This window comes from Pleuronectes platessa, chromosome 3 (assembly GCF_947347685.1).
Source record: "Pleuronectes platessa chromosome 3, fPlePla1.1, whole genome shotgun sequence".
Classification (NCBI taxonomy): Eukaryota; Metazoa; Chordata; class Actinopteri; order Pleuronectiformes; family Pleuronectidae; genus Pleuronectes; species Pleuronectes platessa.
In genome coordinates this window covers 9,155,994-9,176,691 of record NC_070628.1, presented here as the reverse complement: position 1 = coordinate 9,176,691, position 20,698 = coordinate 9,155,994, and the positions used below count along the sequence as shown (strand labels likewise).

At 43.3% G+C, this 20,698-nt stretch overlaps 1 protein-coding gene across 1 annotated transcript in view; it reads right to left on the bottom strand.

Annotated features, from left to right (window-relative positions):
* The window catches only part of znf827 (zinc finger protein 827), a 47,653-nt gene extending 30,493 nt beyond the window's left edge, over positions 1–17,160 (bottom strand). Inside the window, exons 1-5 of the mRNA XM_053417952.1 lie at positions 17,106–17,160; positions 11,188–12,453; positions 8,637–8,809; positions 7,890–8,385; positions 294–572 (exon numbers count right to left, since the gene is read on the bottom strand). Of these exons, the coding sequence (XP_053273927.1) occupies positions 294–572; positions 7,890–8,385; positions 8,637–8,809; positions 11,188–12,453; positions 17,106–17,160 (2,269 nt within the window). The remainder of the gene's footprint in view (positions 1–293; positions 573–7,889; positions 8,386–8,636; positions 8,810–11,187; positions 12,454–17,105) is intronic.
* Between the last annotated feature and the right edge of the window lie 3,538 nt (positions 17,161–20,698).

Genomic DNA, 20,698 nt, shown 5'->3' with positions numbered 1-20,698 from the left:
CATAACAGCCAACCAAAACATTTCAAATAACAGGGCATGCATGGCCAACTCTTTACAAGAAATGTTTCTGTATATGTTGACAGTTTCGACACATTCAAGTACGTTCGCGAACGGTTTCACAAGAACTAAGGAAATAAAGACACAATCAAATTTCAAGAGAAATGATTTTTTCTTTTGCTCTATTTAAATTAATTAAATAATTATGTAGACGTATGTCTGGACCTACAAAGCTTATTTGTATTTCCCCTTTATAGCAGAAATATTATGAATCCACAGATAAGTAGGCGGCCTACCTGAAAGCTTCATCAGCAGCTCAGAGGCCACCTTGATGTTGATGTCCTGGCTCAGCAAGCTGTTTTTAGCCATTGGGCTTCCTTCCCTTGGTTTCAGCAGCCCTGGGCGTTCTATGACTGTTGAAACCCCGGTCAATCCATCCTGGCAAAAAGACGCAGGGAAGCTTGGCTGGACCTGGCTCTTGGACCGGGAGGACGGTCTGGGGCTCAGCGCTTCTTCTACCTTGGGCTCTTCCTTCAGGTAGAATGGAGACTTGAGCGTCTCCCTCTGGTTGGCCGCTACATTGGGAAAGATGTAAAAGAAAGAATTGTAATGATAGAATGATTTGAAGAGAAAAGATTGGAGGGAGGGCGGGAGAAGAAAAATCACTGAAACAAGGTTAAGCTGAAATGTGTAAAAGGTTATGTCCAAAATGACAAGAGCCCATGTGGAGGATTTTCATTGTTTCCCTGTGTTATAATACTACTGCTCCTTCAAATTGTAAGAAAATATAAATGTATTATTGTGGTAACTGAAAGAACAACATTAACATCTTAACTTTAATGCCAAGAGTCCACATAATATCAGTGAAAATAACATTACGCATGACACATGAAAACATTTATTTAATGGAACAAAGTAAGCCACTGTAGGTTTTCATAGCATTTCACTGCAACCGATGCAACTTTGGCCCAATGCAGGGTGCAGCCGTATTGCCGGCCTTCTCTCTGATTCTTTAGGGCGACAAATTCCCAAGTCCTCTTTTTTTTATTTGTGTCCTTTACACTGGGTTTCTCCCCATTCCCTTCATTGAACTTTATTCTTCCTTTCTTTCCTCTGACATCTTCCAAATCCTTTTCAGACAGAAGGACATGAAATTATTCCAGCACACCTCTTGGACGCACTAGCAATTACCTGAAGCCTTATCTGCCATCGCTACAGTGTGTAGCCTGGGTTAGGGAGTGAACTGTCACATGTATCCCCCTGCTCAACAGCCATCTTCAAGAGAAACTGGGCCACATCTAATCCGCCTTAGATGAATAATTAATAATTAGACATGGAGCAACTTCCGATAGCCGCCAAGAAAAGAACAGCAGGGCAAGCGCGAGTCTTTGTGTTTCTCAGCACGTTCCACTACACCCTGTGCTAAAATTATGGTTTACACAGGCTGTAGCTTAATAGTGAAAATAGTAAATGGTACAATAGTTTAAAAAATGCAGGTTTTATGACAATTTTGATTATTATCTTCTTTTGAAGAATGGGCATAGAGAAGAAGGGTTTTTGTGTGTATATGTGTGTGTGTGTGTGTGTAAAATCCCAAATGTTATCCCATGTGAGATATAGATGCAACTGTATCTGCAGGAGTGACGTGATTTGGACTCTTCCACACGAGAATCAAGAAGCAGGTCCTTACTGCTATGGCAAAGTTTAACAAGCAGGACCATCACATGATACTGAAAAAGCCTTCCACAGCCACCCATCGGGAAGTAGAGCGGGTTGTACGCTAACCAGAAGGTCGGCGGTTCGATCCCAAGTATCTTCAGTCTGAATTCCGAAGTGTCCATGGTGTGTTTGAATGGTGTGTGATAGAAAAAGTGTTGTCTATAGAAGCGTTGTGTAAATGTGTAGAAGCATTGAGTGAATATGAGAATGAGACTTTAAAACACTTTGAATGGTCAACAAGACTGTCAAAGAGGGTATAAATACAATCTATTTGCCATATAATAATAATAATAATAATAATATCTGCACTTCTGGGCTATTTTTCTTGAAATAAGAATACATTATCATGTCATTTAAAATGTGGTGGTCATGCTGATCATCTGAAATAAGAAACATTTGCATTTGCTGATGTTCCAACAGACATCACAGGCGAGGAGGTTCTAAAGAGCTGTGCAGTTATAACATAATACAAAATAGCTCAAACTAATTTAATAGAATTAAAACTAATATAAGTTTACTGTGGCACCAACACACATGTCTTCTGACACAACTTTTGACACTTCAAACAATTTGTACCCTCTAGCATGTACACTCTGTCTTACACACTCACATAGACACACAGGGCATGGATATGAGAGGCTATCACTCTTGGGCGGACTGCTGTCCAGTCTCCTCTTGCCCCAGCAGAGAACTACTCGGCTCCTCACCCCGACGTCTCACCTAACATCTCTAACCGCCACAGGCCTGCCACCCCCTGCTCGCATCATCAATCTGTGCCGACTCTGGCCCCTCTGATTAATGATGATCTATGCCGGAGGGATAGAGGCCTCGGGGACAGGGGATACAGGGCACGAAAAGGGGACAGGTGCTTGTGTTTTGACCACCCATGCGGTGCCATGATGCCGCAGTGCCACTCCATGGCAGGTCGGGGCTGTAGTTCAAGAGGGGGAGAAGGAAGCGGATGAGAGGTGGCGAGGAGGAGGGGGCGGGGGGGCGAGCGGGCAGTGACCTTCAAGTTCAGGGGCAGTGGCGCAGGGTCGCACAAGGCACCAGCTGGAAATGTCACACCGTCAGATGTCAGCGGGCAGGCTAAGTATAACCTGGTCAGCACCTGGAAGGACGTCCTCTAATTAGAAGCGTGTTGGGCCATGTCGGATCAGACAGGGACAGCACACTTGGTCACCGTCTTACAAACACACATAAAAACACACTGCCCACACAGACACAAGCATATCCACTGACTTAGGCAGAATCCTGACTTCGTGCGGCCACAGACAACAGTTCACAAGCTGCATTCACATCATACATGAATCCTGGGCTGCGCCACTGATACATACGGACTCCACACAGGTTCTCAGTTTCTTCTTCTTCTCTGTAGCCTAACGAGGACAAAAACAACCCCGGGCCGTGCACTCGCACACAAAGTCACAACACTCCGTGACCTTTTGGATTGTCGCTATAAATAGAGCGTATTTCCACTCAGAATCTATGTTACAGAGCTCAATGAATTATTTAGTAGGCTAATCCAATGGGCACGTTTTTTTTATTTTTTATTTCTCCAAGCTGATGGCTCAATAACAAAAAGCAAGAGCACAGTATCAAGGGGGAAAGATCAGCCTACATTGCCAAGCTTATTCTTGAGTCTTGTTTCTGCCAGAATTTTACAATCACAACAGCATCCTGAGCATTCAGTCTCTGGCAGTTCATCTTGTGTAGTGAACACACATCTGAGGAGGAGATGGGCATCTCTGGGTGACTGGGCTTCGCTTCTCTGAGCTTCCTGCCTGTGCCGAGTACGTACCCAGGCCGATGTCTGCTCCTTGTTCATGATACTGTAAAGCCGCTTCTAGCTCAGGGTTGACGATGCTATCAGTTTGTCTCCATGTTACAACACCCTTCTGACATCTGCCACCAACGCTACTTCTATCAGCATTCTCTTCCCCCGTTTCTCTCCCCTTCGCCGCGCTTCTCTCTCGCGCCTCATCCGTCTCGCTGCCAGGTGCTTGTCCACTCCGCCTCACCTCTCACTCCGTGGCCAGGGCTGCCGTCAAATAACTTCATTAGCTTTCCACCTCTGTCACGCTGGCCTGCTCACCCTCTGACAATTGGCTGCTGTTTTCTCCCAGAGAAAAAAAAAATGCACAGGACTACGTGGGGCAGGTTGAGAACCCAACAATAGCTGACAGTGTGCTAGACACTGGACAATGATACTGATGGCTGCAGTAGGGTTGTATGTACCAGAGGTCACACATAAAAGGCCTGTCTGTGTCTGCTCATGCAGAGCTGGAGGGCGAGGGACATAAGATTACAGATTCAATCTAGATGTTCAAAAAGCGACAAAACTAAAGCATCAGCATCCAAAGTACTCAGTGTCAACTTAGAGATGAAACTCAAGCCAATGTATTTCAACATGCAATAGCTGAAACTACGGTGTTTTCAAATACAGCATCATGTCAGATAATGACATGATAATGGAGGGAAATACACATGTTCTCTTAAAAGCCGTTTTTCCATGTACAGTATTAAAATTCCACCAGTGCCTCATCTCACTGCATCAAAGCATGGCATGCAAGATACTCTCCTAGGACAAAGATAAATAAGACAACTGCAGACGCATCATGACAGATGCAACACCTCCCACAACCCCCTGCATGCCAATTATTCACACCCAGCCAGGGTCAAGCTCGTTGTGCCTGTGTCACCGCAGCGGGGGGGGGGTTGGCGTTTGGAGGGTGAACAGTGCCCACTGTCATTATTAACTCAGGGTCCACTGGGCACAGGGTAGGGGCTGTGCATTTCAAAGTGTCTCTGTGGCTTTCATCTCTGAATCAAAATGTGGATCACACTGGATAGCTAACGGTTGTGTCAGCGTGCAAGGATAAAAATCAAAGGCTATCAGTATAACACACAGTGGAAAGCAGGGCAGCCCAAAAAATGATATGCTTATTATGTCAGAGGTCGGGAAGAGTTCAGTGGCTTTTTATGCCTGGGGATCTCCATGCAACTCCCTCTTTACCTCTTTTCCCCTCTCCCTCACTTGCTGTCACATTATCTGTATCTTTTTTTTTCATCTTTCCCTCTCCGGCTTTTTGTACAACCCCCCTTCTCCTTCTCCTCCTCATAGGCCTTGTGGGATTGAGGCACTGAGACAGCAGTGTAAAAGCAGGAGGGATGAGCTGCTCGTGTACACACTCAATCTGGGTTGGCAGGGAGGTCAAAAGAAATAGAGTCTAGAGGTCCCAGGAGGAACTTCCTCACCTCTCCCTCCCATGCTGCTCTGTGGCATGGGTAAGTCTCGCCAAGATCTGAGGCCAGTTCTTACCAGCTTCATAACCCTCTGTCTTTAACTCCGCCCCACCCAACAAAGGGAAAACTTTGTGATCAAAGCAGCTGCATTCATTAAAACCCATCATCATGCATTCAAGTTCAACATCCTCTCATCCTGTCTTTTTATATCCTCCCTCATTGTCCTTGAATGATGCCCTGACTAAGATGTCCGCCACTTGACACTGGACTGACATTGTGAGGAGCCATCTTGGCTCCTTTGGGAGTTACCCGGGCTTGATTTTGCAGTCTGTGAGTGAAGTGCAACTGGCACCCAGGGGGCATCCATGTGGCGCCGGGGCGTGCAAGATCGAGGGGGAGTTAACTAAGCCGGCCCAATCCCTGTGCATCCTGGTGGGGTCACAGGATGGCGCTGAGGGCGCTAATCATTTCAAATTATGAATTCCTTTTTAATTATGAATTATGCATACATTTTTAATTAATCTAATGTTCCCAGGGTTTTTTCCTCCCATCCTCACTCAAGATCTCAATCTAATTACACAGCATTAAGTGGAAGAGTGGCAGCCGTAGCCTCGACCCCGGCGCTGAACCTCAGTCAACCTTTTTCCATCAATCTTGCCGTTCTCCAGGTTTACACTCCGATATTTTGCAACATGGTGGAATGCATCTAAACACAGTTTGAACCTAGAAAACCTTGGAGCAGCATGTTTGTAAAGTTTGTTTCGTTAAAGATATTCTGCATCATTATGTTTTAAAGCTAAAAAAATATCCACGTCATATGACAACTTTTTTCATCACATAGAGGTTCAGAGAGACGTACTTTGACAACAAATTGGATAATAACTAGGCATCCTGAAGTAAGTAAATTAAATATACAGTTCAAACCAGAGTATTTATTGACAACTATGTAAATGCTTCATTTTTAGGTCATGACTTGTGTAATGCTCATTGGTACTTGAGATGATTATTTTATGTGCATTTTCTATTCTGCCTCTGTCAATCATGGTGGTGGAAGCATTCATACACCGTTTCAGCCTAAGATGCACTTAAACTGATGAATACCAAAAATATCATCCCCTGTTGACCTCTGGCAAAGCGACGTTTAGGAAGCATGAAGCCACTGAAGCCTAAGTTTGTATAAGTCAGAAGAAGAACTCAGGATCAGAAGTTTCCAAGGCCTCTCAGTCATTCATAGAATGATTGGAATTTTTTATTACGCTAAAAATGTCTCATCTTTGTTGCTTATTCCAAACACACAAACAACATATTTGTGTTCAAAGTGACATGTCACAAGACGGGTGACAATAAATCAGTCGATTGTGTTTGGGGATGTTACTGGAATATTTCAATTTACTAAAGCCTTGCTATCTGAGACACACACACACACACACATGCTGGTGCAAACAAAGACCAACTATTTCTGAATATGATTCACTTTAACTGCTGAATACTACTTAGTCCTTCTCTAATGTTTTGGGTTTTAATCTTGCTGTATCTTCCTGACAAACCAGTCAGTCCTTCATTGTTTCTCATCTTTTTGTTCATCATTCCGACAGCGCATATAATACAAGTCCTGCCCAACAGAACTGTATAATGCATCAGAGGGTGTAGTGAACTATTTGTTCCCTCACTGTCTTTGTATAGTCAGAGGGTTATAAATTAATGACAAAAGTTAAAGCACATGCAGAAATTGTTTGCATGAATTTTCCGTTTTTGCTGACCTTGACTTTTTTTTTACCTTGGGCAGTTTACCACTGACCTTTGTACCAGTCAAGGTTATTCAGTTCACTTGAACTGATTCAATTTAAATGAAAAATGAGGGTGTTCTAAAACTTTTGTCCGCTGTGTGCGTGTGTATGCACTTATGTAGGTGGCACTAGGAACACAATAGAAAAGAACAGTATATTCTTATATACTGTATATGTTACACTGATAAAGGGTCAACTTTCGTGTCTGTGCAAACTTTCAATGCTGTTGTTGTAAACCCATCCACTAAATACTATGTTATTGTTTTATAGAATACTTGCAGGCTCAATAAGTAGAGCATATCAATTTAGTCATATTTACTTGTTGTAAGTGCACGACATCGGGTTCTTCCATGCCTCAGATTTAATAGAAAGATATAAAAAGTCTAAATATTGTTTAATTTCTTTTGATTCAATTCACTGTTTAAACAATAACACAAGTGGGATGTGGAATTGTTTCTTATGTTAATGTCCATGAAAAGTTTAAACATTTTAATATATTAACCACTGTCAGGACCTTAAACTGTCTGTTTACTACAGTTTTGAGCCAACTCCCAGACATTTTAGTCTCCAATTGTTTTAAAAAACCATTAAAAAACACCTCAGAGACAAACTTCAGCCTTGACCCAAGACGATAAACATAAAACTGTTTACACTTCTTAAGAATGTTATTTCTGGTGACAGCAATACAAAAAAATCAAAACAAAACATAAGGCAAAGGCGAGACAGCGTCAGATCAGCACAGATGTCTTCACAGACAAGTTTTGAAGACGTGAAAACTTATGATGAAAGCGCTACTGCACTGACTCGAGTTCCAAAGTCAAGTTGAGAAAACGGTACAATAAACAAAACAATTAAGTGTTAGAAGAGTCAAGCTATCAGTGTGTCTCTGAAAGCGGTTTATCCATGCTTTATTTAAACTGTATTACTGGTAAGAAAAATAAGTAATTTATCAGAACTCAATTATTTTTTGCTATTTGCTGATATCCTATAAACCAAAGGATTAACAAATAATAAAAATAATAATAACAACAAACAATGATTAATCAATCATTAAAATAAAGGCTAAATACTGAGAGTTAATCGAATTTCATAATATGTAAATATAAATATTCTAATACGCATTATAAAATGGATGCTAACCTGATAGCTTCATAAGCAGGTCAGTTGCTGTCTTGGTGGAGATGTCAGGGCTGAAGAGGGAGGCCGTGGTTAGACCACTGGGACTTGATCTGACCCCGACTCCGACCCCAACTCCAGGTAGGTCCAGGGAGTTGGCACTACTGCTGGGACGTTCCCTGCAGATGCTAAAGGGGGAGAGCACGGACAGGTCTCTCTCCAGCGGCTCTTCCTTGATGTGGACATGATTGGAGGACACCTCGGCCGGAGGAGACGTCTGCTGCTGAGAGTCTGAGTGCACCGGGGATGCCTCCATGCCTCCCAGGTCCACCGAGCCGCTGTCACCCATCAGGGAGCCCTCGCCCTCCGTGTCGGTGGTGAGCTCCTCTTTCACCTTGACATCTGTGCGGGGAAAGTGCTGGTGGCAGCGCATGTGAAGCTTCAGGCTGAAGTGACGGGAGGAGGTGAAGGGGCAAAGTTCGCACTGAAATGTCTCACCCCGGTCCTGGTGCTGATGTACCTGGAAAAACAGGTTTATGTGTAGAATCACTTCATCTCTCTCTGTGCGATCAGTGAGATTATACAACAAATATGCAGCAGTGTTTAATTATGCCGTGGAGAGGACATGTTAAAAGTTTAACGAATGCATGGATATCTTTTAATGTTAGCAATTATTTTTCAAGAGTCATAATAAGCCCTGATTGAAGATGGTGTGTGTGGGTATGACAAGGGGTGCATGGTCACAAATGAAGAATATAAATGTGATCTCACCTTCATGTGGGACTTGAGATTGTCTTTGCGAGCACAGCGGAAGGGACACAGGGGACACTGGTGGCTTTTTAAGCCTGTGTGGATGACCATGTGTCTCTTCCAGTAGCTCTTGCGTTTGATGACCAGGCCACACACCGGACACTGGAACGGTTTTCCCCCATCCTCAGGAGAACCTTGAAGGCACCACAGGTCAACGTTACTATTTACAGACAGTCTGAAAGGTTTTTCAGCGGCTTTCAATTCAGAGTTGAGTTTGAGACCTTGATTTCATTTGTCATTGTGCTACATTTTAATTCTCAATTATTAATGTTTGTTTTATTGCTTTGGTGTTTTTTATATATTCCCTTTTTTTTATGCCATTTCAGAGCATGGAAAAATGTATTAAGTTGCAGAAATATACCTCCTTTACCCAAAATAAATAAACATAACTTTAGTATTTACAGAGGTGGAAGAGACAAATCCCCAACACCTAATGGTGAAAGCTATCAGGGGAAATGCCAGCTGGAAGCAATAGAACAATGGAAGTAAAAACTCAAGCATGTTTTAGTATCTCGATTATTGTTGTTGGCTTCATATCCGGCATCCATTACTGTTTAATTGGTCTTATTAGAAAGAGGCATGATTGCATTACAAATTCTACAAGGGCCTGTCAGGATGGCTTCATAAGTATTCCAGCACCGTTCCTTGAAAAACATCTGGTAATCAGTGTTTGGTGAAATTACTGTGCTCAGCCATTCATTGACCTGAGGTGTAAAACCTCGAGACTGCCTATTTGCAACAATAAACTGCCATCTGCGGCCCAACCTCTCCAAGCACAGCAGAGATCACAATGCAGAAATGACTTCTGCTTACACCAAGTCGAGGCATGTGGAGCAGAAATAAAGCCGGGGAGTGCAAATCTGTGTTTGAAACCTTTATCTTCGCACTTAAAATGCCTGTTTCCTATGTAATCAAAGCCATTCCTTGTATATGCAAAGAGCAGTGCAACCCAGTTTTATAGTGGAATTGGCCAGGGACAACAATAAAACAAGACACGACAGTCAATAATCAAGGTCACATTTTTCAGTCTGGCGACCAAACAACTACCTGCATTTTTACAGCGCGGGCCGACCTTGACAGCTCACGGGTTAGAGCAGACCCCCTTCTTAGCATGCACATCACAGAATATTACATCAACTACCTCATCTGTCTGAAGTCAATTTGATCCAGCCATTTTAGATTTGGCGGGGTTGCGACACAATCCCTCAAAAGTGCCCATCCATCTCTCTGAAATCATTCTGTTCTCCCTAAAGGCTACTTAGTTAGAGCCTGCACTTTGAAGCTTTCTCTCTCCCTGTGAAAGACTTGCGTGCGCCCTTGTTTGGGTTATATGTCTGCATCTGCGTACACACTTACAGAATATACTGCATGTCCATTTGTGTGTAATAGAGAGAGAGCGAGCATAAGAGGGAGAGAGAACGTGTGTGTGTGTGTGTGTGTGTGTGTGTGTGTGTGTGTGTGTGTGTGTGTGTGTGTGTGTGTGTGTGTGTGTGTGTGTACACATCTGTATCCAGTCAGTGGAAAGTATGATGTGTTTGGCCTTAAGTCTGCTGTGCTGATCGGTGCAGAGGGCCATGGTGAGTGGGGGCTGAAGCCAGGAGGAGGCTGCCGAGATGGATATGGACTCCAGGGCTCCCCACTGTGCCGAGCACACACTGACGGCCCCCTTTTGGCAGCACGCACATCCGAGCACAAACGAGCTGGTATGGGAAGGCAGTGAGGTCTCAGTCGGAACCCCCCGTCGAGCCCACAGACCATTTCCCAGACTAGAAGGCCAGCCAGGGCTGTTTTCTTTCAGCTACGCTCTCTGCTCGGCTGACAGTTAAGCTGAAGTTACACTACTCGCTACTTCAGCGCCAGTGAGGTGAGAACAAAACTATTACAAACTGGAGAAAACATGCCATGGTAGTGTTCTCTCTGTGAAAGCATTTTGGTGACAAGTAAACCTGCTGCTCTCAAGACTGTGACAGCGAAGACACCTCATCTATTGGAGCTGCTACAATTACACGATTAGTTAAAATGTATTGGCATTAACAGCGTTGGATAATATTTCATGACATCGATGGTGTTATGTCTCTGGTAAATGAAGAATTGGAATATTTATAATGATTATAAAATGATATGTTACTTGAACTTCGGGTAAATTTGCACAATTATTTAAAAAAAGAAAAGGACAACACCAAGGAGGACGGAAACTTTCCATAAAGGCATCTGAATTGATCTTGAAACGTCATCGTCATCTCTCTCTTACATACAAACATAAGGTCATTTGGTTTTTCATAAGCTTACAGCCTGTGTATAACACAAGGCAATAATTTATTGTACTTAAGTGTTTTGTAACTGTGTCACTGAAGAAACATTTTATCTGTGATTTTTTTTTATATATAGGACAGCTGAGCTTGACTCGAATTGTCTGTACTAGTCTGAGTATTATTATGATTAGTGTATTCATGTTACATAATAGTATGAAAATATGCATAAACGTTATTCCTTTATTGTTCATTAAGATTACCTGCTTGGCTGCTGGGTTTTCCTCTGCCCTTTGGAGTCGAAGGCAACAGCAACTCTAGGCTCTGAGTAGGTGTAGATGGCGTGGGGGCCTTCTGGTTCTTGTCCAGCAGGGGCTTGACATCCTCTTGGAGGATCCCAGATGTCGCCAAAGGGGAACCTTCCTTCTTCTCTGCCAGCAGGTTTCCCGCTGCCCTGGCTGCCACCTCTTTAAGCAAGGCAGCAGAGGAGGTCATTGACACGAGTGAGAGAAAAGAACTTGCTGAGCCTTGGTGGTCAGTAGCAGCACTTGCCGTCGACGAGGCTTGGCTTCGCTCACTGACTTTCTTGGAAAGTGCAGCGAGGGTCGAGCTAGCTGACTGTGGGCTGAACGGAGAGTTGAAGGCATCAAAGCGCACCACATCGTCTCCTCGACCACCCCCTCCAAGGGCTGGCACTGCGGATGAGGCCGAGGTGGAAGAGGACGTTGTTGACGAGGCGGCCACGGCATTTTTGTCTTGAAGTACAGCATTTGCTGCTGCTTTTAACTTCTGGATAGCAGAGTCCGGAGATAGGCTAGAGCTGCACGGTGTGGTGCAGCTGGCCGGCGGCCATTTATCTGCAACACCTGCCCATACAAAGCCACTGCCATTGCTAGGGGTGACCGAGTTAAAGGGGTCATGAGGCTCCTGCTTAATGTTGGTGACTGAGGGTGCCAATGAGGCTGGTGAGGCTGAGCCACTGTTGTTATTGTTATTGGCCAGTTTTCGGGCAAGAGCACTTAACTGGTGGGCATGGTGGGAAGATGGGGAGAGGGTCAATGGTGGGGCGAGACCAATTGGAGGAGAATCCCCTCCAGCACCTCCCCTGGATGAGCGACTCAGGAGCTCCCCAGTGTCAAGTTTCAGTGACCCGGCCTCTAGGAGGCGACGAAGGTTACTGCTGAGGGGTTTTCCCAGAGCACGAGACGCTGCTTCACCGTACAGTGATGATACCACAGAGGATAGCGTGTCATGGGCCGAGAACGCACTTCCATCCAGTCCAAGAAGTTTTAAAGAGGCACGATGGACAGGTGTGGAACAACCCACCGAGCTCTCGCCTCCACAGGTATCATGGTCCCCAGTGCTGACTCCGGGTCCTTCATCAGGAGAAGAGCCCCTGGGTGGGAGGAGTTCATCCTGGGTGTCTCCATAGGATGACGACTCTGAACGCGAGTCAGAAGCATTCCCAAACCAGGCCTCCTCCTCCACAGGACTGCCGTCTGGCCCTCCTTCATCATTGCTGTCCACATCTGGAAGAGGAAAAAAAGCATACAATTTAGAGCAAAGGCACAGAAATTAAAGATATGCTAGTATTAAAACAAAGATATCACAATGGTTCCCCTTGAGCATTTGGACTAGGCATTAGCTTTTCGCTAAGTAAAAACATGAGATATTATGAATAAGAATTGCAAACATCAAACACTTACTACAGAGAGTTAAGTAAAGGGCACAGTCACCGCCTCTGGCAAACTGTTAACAGCTTTTAACATTGAAAATTATTATTTACGATTCACTTTTATTATTTCCCATGCTTGCTCGTCTGATCTTTCAGGGCAATTAGTGATCCGTTCCATGTAGAAGCTTAGCTGGAGCTACTTTTTTGAACATTCATTGCACATTTACCTGCTCAACTCAAGTCATACAAAAGACATTTAAAGTATAAATACACACTTCAGTGCTCATGCGAGGAGACCACTAAATCGACCACAAGCACAAATTCACCCTCTCTCTTATATAATGGCAGCTTTCCACAAGGCTCATCCAGGATGTTTGCGTAATTTAGAATTTTCAGGCTTTTTTAAAATCATATTTTTCCCACCCTTGGACTGGAAGAGTCTAGTAAAGAGGTTACCATGACAACAGGTCCTTCTGGGAGGCTAGACAGCAAAGATTAGGGTAATGGAGGTTACAGAACTAGATTAATATTCATGAGCCTGCAGATACCACCGGGGAGCCAATAAGGATAGGGTTAGGGTCACCGAGGGTCATTAATATACACTTCATGTATCAATATTCATAAGCAAAACATTACAGCTTGCCAGACAAGGGCGAACAAAGAAAAGTGAATATTCCTGATACATATTAACAAACCTCCATAAGAACATGTCAAAAGCACTAAGCCTGAGCAAAACAAAATGTCAAAATTGACTTTTTTCCTTTCTCCTCTTTGGGTTACTGTACACAACCTCACAAAGCATCTGTTAAAAAGTAGCTGGCAGAGATTTCTGAAAATACTAAGCACTCGCACAGTTGCAAAAACATGAGGCTGTGAAATAATTATTTAAAATGTCTCACACACAAACATACGTCTTCACCCTCATAACCCTGACAGAGCATAGTTGGTCTTCTCTTACTGTTTACAGGAAAAGTCAAAACGGTTTCCAGGCAACTCTTCCCAGCAACCTGTTGGGATCATTAGAGTTGGCTGACATCTGGCCAACGTGGCTCACCATGGTCCACAAAGGTGACCACAATCACAACCCACTATGACCGCTACTCTCCTGCAGCAACAGATATCAAACTAGGTTCACATACTTCCCAACACCTTCTCATCCCCAACACAAACACTTTTCCATCTCAGATTGTACACTAAACAAACATTGACAGAAAATGTCAAATGCCCCCCCAAAAAATGCAGCAGATTGTGTCCTAATATTAGTCTTATGGCATTTAAAACAGTTTAATCTATGTCTAATAGATAGCATATAGATACATAAAGCAGGATGAGTATACCCAGCAGGCAGGACCCTTCTCATTCTCAATAATTTTCTAAAGGCGATGAAAACGTCAAAATATGCATACATTGTGATCCCAATTTCCATGCTCCTTGAAGCCATTTTACCACCTGAGAAGGGTTTACAGGAATGAAAGAGAGGGAGAGGCAGAAGGAGCCAATGAGTCATGCAGGGCAGGGCTTGACCCATTTCCATGTGACATACAAAAAGCAGCAAGAACTACTAATGGCTGTAATGTGGTTAGAGGGAAAAACACTAGATTGCTGACCCAAGGTCTTGGCCTTGAGGCTGAATTCTCCTGCTTCCTAGGTTCACTCTTAAACCTGAGGGTTAGGTGCAGCCAGACGCTACACTCCACCACTACAGTGGACTGCTGCACTCCACTACCAGGGTTTTTTGTGTCACAGGCAAGCCACCCACTTGGGCGTAATGACATTTCCCAAGGTCACGGTCTCCGGCCCAAGCTCTAAGGGGGATTCGTCTGAGAGCTGTGCTTGTGACTTCTGCTGTATGCTCATTACACGCATGGGGACAAACATATGCACGTGAATACATGTTTATACTGCAAATACTCTGCCAAGAATGTGATTTAAAGTACTCCCCCACTGCATTTTTTTTCTGACACACATTCTACTGCTTTTCCTCCGGTGCGGTGAAAGCTCAGCGACAGTAACGGCAACCCCCCCCCACACACACACAACCCCCGAGTGATGGAGGCATGAAGATCCGGGCCGAGGCGGCAAGCGTCTGCCACTGAAAGGGAACCATTTAGCGGTGTAATGGCGGGGATGACTTGCATGTTGAGACAAACAGCTGCAGGGTGCTCAGCAGTCTGGATCTGTTATCACTCACACACGGGTGATTCAGTGGTGCAGCGGCGGGGGATTTTCTCTCTGGTCCACAGAGATGTATAGTGCCACCAAATTATAAACAAAGAGGGAGCCATAACAAGTCAAAGTGTAGACCGAGGCTGCATAGAGAGGAGGCCAAAGGGCATCAAGACATGCCAGAGAACATTGTCTTGAGCTTGACCAGACATGTAAACAGACCGGACGGAAAAAAAATTATGTAGCACCCCTGTAACTTACAGTGTTTGCAAATCTATTTGTTTTGTTAACGTGCCACAAAAAATAGACAGACAGCTCACAGCCTGTAACTACAGGGAAAAACAGTTTGAGATTTCAGGTAGTGGACTTGTTCATTGTTTCACCATGTAGTGCTGTCAACAATCTCCATTTGTGAACTTGGCAGGATTATTTTGGACACAGCTTTTCTAGGTCAGAGAGGGGTGCATGCATGCGTGTGTGTGTGTGCGCACATACAAGCTCACTACAGGAGTCAGTGATATTTCAACTAACCTTGTCACACAGAATGATTGCTGGTAAAGGGAATAGTGTGAGTTAGAGAAAGTAGAGAAGGACAAGGGTATGGAGTAAAGGTAGGTCAGGAGGTCACCCACCACATGACTTGTGTGATGCTACTGCCTAAAAAAAAAAATTAACACACACACACACACACACACACACACACACACACACACACACACACACACACAGCTAGTCTGTGACTTAGCCAGGCATGAAAATTGGCCTCACTGACCCCAGGCCTGAACAGGGTAGGGGGAGAGGAGATGGCAGGGCGAAGGAAGCGAGGGACAGATAGAGGGATGGTTAAGGGAGGGGTTGATTTGGCTCGGCAGGAAAGAAGAGGAAGCCATTAGCCGATTAAGGCTGGACCGGGGGTGCATCAATGCTGCGCCGATGTCAAAAAGGAGAGTCATGCCCATGAGCTAATATAGCAATGAAAGAGAGGGAGCAGGAAACAGAGAGCGGTAGTGCGGGTCAGGGAATCACTAAAATCGCAAAGATTGCTGACCACAAAGCCATAAAAAAAAAACTAGATAACATAAATAAAAGATTGCCAGAACATGCCAAGACTAAAGCCATCACATCTACATCACCAAAATAATTAGCCTTACATCCTTTCCGGCTGGGGAGTAAGTGATGGCAGCCTGTGTGTTTGGGGGTGGGTTAAGGAGGCAGGGCTGTGTTGCGGACATAGGAAGGAAGGCGTTGAGTATGGATGTAGTGAAGAAGGAACCGTGGCGGTAATTAAGTGTCCGGCTGGGCCCTGGCGGAGGTTGCCACGGCCGCGGGCTATGCTAATGAGCACGCCCGGCGGTCAGCGCTGCCTTATTAGCACTCGCTGGACAATATGGTGGGAGAGACGCTGAACTGGCGGGCTCACGTCTCTGCAAATGACTAACCTCCCGAGGAGTAAGGTAATTCCATTAATTGGGACACACCGGATCAGGGTCGCCTCCCTTCCTTTTTCCATAATCTCGCACTTGCTTGATCTTTTTCACACCAACATGCTCTCTTTACGTCTTGAGCATTTGTCTCCCTTCATGTCGTTCCCTCTTTCTCCCATACAAATGTCATAAAAAAATAAATAATTAAAAGACAGATGCTCTAAATAAATCCAGCAGGATGTGTGGGAGCCAGCAGACACTTCTCCCCTTCATATGAAATGATGTGCCATCAATCTGTTAGATGCTGTTGTTCTTTCGCTGCAGCAACATGACTACAGCTCCAAAGTTTAGCCATCACATTTCCATTAGGAAGTTGATGAAACACGACAACCAACAAGGTAATGGACAAGACATGTGATCGCTGAGGTGATATGTCATACAATGGAGCATGTAGGATGCGGGGAAGAAACACCACTTTCCATTAAATAAACTCAGTTATTTCAATCTTCCATATACAGTATATGCGTACTTGTATTGTATTTACTCAGTTATAAAGTGGTTGTAAAAGACTATCAATGACGATTCTATGTATCTATTTTTTTTCATGTAACAGTGAGCTAAATCATGTAAATCAAATATTAAATATGTTGAAACCATGTGTTGGGCCGAGGTAGTAAAAATCCTCGATGTATTGAAGGCTCATTTTACACAATCAAACATTACAAATCCAACCCTGTATTCCAACTCTTGATATTTCTATTATCCTGTCCAACTTGTAGTCTGTGACAAAGACACAAACAGCCCATCTTTTAGTTGGAATCCGAGGTGAGCCGATACTCTCAGTGGGGATCAGGGTTCAGGCAGCAGGGCTATATATAATGGCGGTTGAGTCGTATTGAAATGTAGTGCAAATTACCATCTGTGTATTTTCGGCCTTGGCCTCCGTGGTTTGTGGGTACTTTGGGCAGCATGCCAGAGGTGAAACAGGAAGGAGAAGTGTTCTTGGAAGAGAATGAGACAACTGAGAGCCCCAGACCTCTGAAATTCCTCATTGCAGATGAAGTGCACTTTACCCCTGGTATATTTTTCTCTTCCATTTTTAGCTTCTCATGTAAAAAAAATAAATAAAAAATCTTGCTCATAACCTAAGATGTGTCATCAAAGCTATGGACCTAAACTACAGGAGGGAGAGACGAGGTATGTCTATTACATCTTCACTACATAAACTGACACATTTCTAATGAAGTTTTAGTCCCTTTATTGTCCTACTCTGACATAAATCAACCCGGACTTGAGGTTAGTGTGCCACTCACGTCTCTGAATATGTAGTGCATGTGCTTGTATTATGGTATTCCATTACTTGAAATTAATTTACTATGTGCCTGTATGGTCTCACTGTATGCGACAGCTCAACATGGGTGTTATAAATAATACTGTATTTAAAATGAGTAAAAGTTGGGACAGCAGTGAAAATTGCCTGGGGTCGGCTGATTCTCAGGAATACACTGAGGATGTCTCAACAGCAAGCATGCAGTATTTTCAGAGTAATACAGTTATGGAGGCATATAAAGTAGAAGAAACATACAAAGTGAATAAATAATAATCCTTCATTTTAAATGCAAATTTACTCCACTGAATCAACAGACTTGTTTTCATAAAAGTTAAATTTGTTGCCAAATAGGACAGGATATGAATCCAATTCAGTCCCAGTGAGTTGTGTAGTTAATGTGGTTCCTGCAGTTGTGATTAAAATTTTGAGATTTTGCCAAATTTTTCAACAGATAAAGTCAACTGCGTACTGCGTAGGCAACATCATGCTGCAAATGCGTGACTATGGTGTGAGACCATTACAGGAAAGACTGAACAGCTCATCAGCTAGAAAAAGACATAATATAATGTCTAGTAACACTTTTTACTTTTACTTTTCCCTACTTTCATTCATAGACATAAACAGACCATCACACTAAAGGTCGCAGATTATCATTCCAGGACTAATTTGCAGCTCAGGTGTGAAATTAAACAGCAAATCCTCTATAATGATAGACTGATGAGCAACAACTGGCCGATGTTGTCTGTCACTGTCCTTAGATCAAATTGTTTGAAACATCCGCTTCACATTAGAGTTTCAAATACCATCTCAGTCTAACAATGTCCATTTGGACAGAGTGGTCAATTTCTAGTCTAGTAAGGGTGTTTGTGTATTTAGTATTTATCTTTTTCAGAAGTGGACAGCAGAAAACCAGTGAACAGCAGAGAGGAGGAGGTTCAGGGAGAACCTCCAGGTGAACCAGGGAGGGTTGATTGGCAGAGCTGAGATCAGTTGGCCAATTAACTCTTACTGGATTTAAGCGGCAGCGACAGGGCTGCCACAGTGAAGAGGGAGAGACGCATGAAGAAAGAGACACTGAGGGACGGAGCTGAGCCGTGGAGAAACTGCTGGCAAGTTTAAGTTGAGTTTTGAATTCATGTTTGCTCCGTTACTTAAATAAAAAGAGGTTAAAAAGTGAACGGTTCGTCTCTTGCTGCTGTTGGGAGACCCCGTCGGCATCGGTCTAATGCGACAAGCAGAATGATGAAGAGTCCACTAGAATGTGTTTTCATGCACCATCATACATCCCAATTTCCTTTATAAGCTTGTAGGCAAACATAGAATAGCCTTCAGGTAATGTAAAAACATGAAAGGCCTTCTCTAGAGCCGGTGTTAGGGTTTGTCCATTGTGTACTACTCTAGAAGCATGGAGGGCAAAATGGAGGATAACCTGCACTAATGTAGATATAAAAATAATCTTTCTAAGGTAGCACAAACACAACCATTGTTGGTGTCAGGTGAGTCATAGTGATGAAAACATAAGTGTGTTTTACCTTGCATCTCTTCTGTTCTCAATCAGTATGTGTTTGTAATAATGTGCAGAAGTTCTTTCTTATCCTGTCTATAGTTTATTTCAGTTGTGAATGCAAGATGCAAACACTAACTGCCAATCAGAGCGGTGACTGAGGCAGCTGCTGTGTATGGTGACATGAAGGACATCACCTTCATAATGATGAGCTCACACATAGCCAACTGTTATCAAACCTGTCACTCGCCATCAGCAATCAGTCAATCAACTCAATATTAATCCATAAATATAAGAAAAAATGTTCTTGGTTAATCCAGTAATTCAATACCTGAAATTTCTTATATTGTGTTTCATATTGACACAGTGCATTCAATATTGCTATACATATTGCTCTTTGGTTCACAAGAGTGGCCATAATCATCATGCTATCACTCACTCGTACATGAAGGCAATGAGTTGGAGCCTCTTAGACACCTAATCTCTGACCAGCTCTGAACTTGCAAATTACAATATAAGAAATACTAAAACCCTCGTACTTGTATTTCCCATCACTCTGGTTTGGACACTAATTGGCCTGGGTCAACTGCTTACTGGCCCTGGGCCACTGAATAATATATGCTGTCACAATCTGCCAAAAGTTAGATTTAATTATGAAAGACTTACTGACTGCTTGCAGTGTTTTACGTTATGGTGAGTCAATTGTTTTTATTTTTTTAAATCTGCTTTACAATGCTGGTAAACAATCGGAGTTGTGAAATTGTGAAAAGAAGATCTATTTCAAAACACCTTCTCTTATCTCTGAAAGACAACTTGCTAGAGAATTTGGCTGAAATTCCAGTCTGAAACCATGAATCATCAGGCTACTTCATATACTGCATATACTACAAAGTTGATAGCTATATCTTTTTACGATTCAAAGACATTTTTTTTTTTTAAATGAAATATGAAAAGATCAAATACAAGAGTCTCCCACTCACTGGACATCATTTATTGGTCTGTTGGTAAAGGTGCAGGCTGAGATAATTTTACACAATGCTCATATATGTATTTGAAGATGACATTTTCATTTTCAAAGAGCAGTGTTTCCCCTGCATGCATTACGCAGCTGCTAAATCTCCATCCTAGGTGAAACACTGAAGAGTTTTAGGAAAATAACCCCAGATAGATGAGTAAATTGGAGTCTTTAAAAGCAAGGTTTTAGAAAGAGGTTTTATTCCATCAGCATAAATCTCGTCACAGCATTTAAAATTGCTGACCAGCCAAAAGTTTTGGTTACAGGAGTATGCAATGAGTTTCATTAGATTGTATCTACCCTAATTTCCATTACTTTAGTCTCCTTTTAGGTTCTGTGATATGGGCTTTTTTACGCTCTTAAATTACTTTATTGTACCATTGCATGTGAACTGAAGATACAACACAATATCGAATAAATAAATTGAGAAATCTCCATTTGATGTTCTCTCTCTCTATCCGTCTCTTCTGATCGACTTCAAATTGTGTGACGGCCTTTCTAAGAACCCCAGGAAGGGCAGTGTCGACTGTGAGGTGGGTTCAACTCTAACCCCATCTTCAGAGACAACAAAAGAGGAACCTGAATTGATCTGTCCAAATCTCCAAGACTCTCCCTACCCTGTCTAGTGCCCCTGAGCAAGGCACCTTACTCCCCCAACAT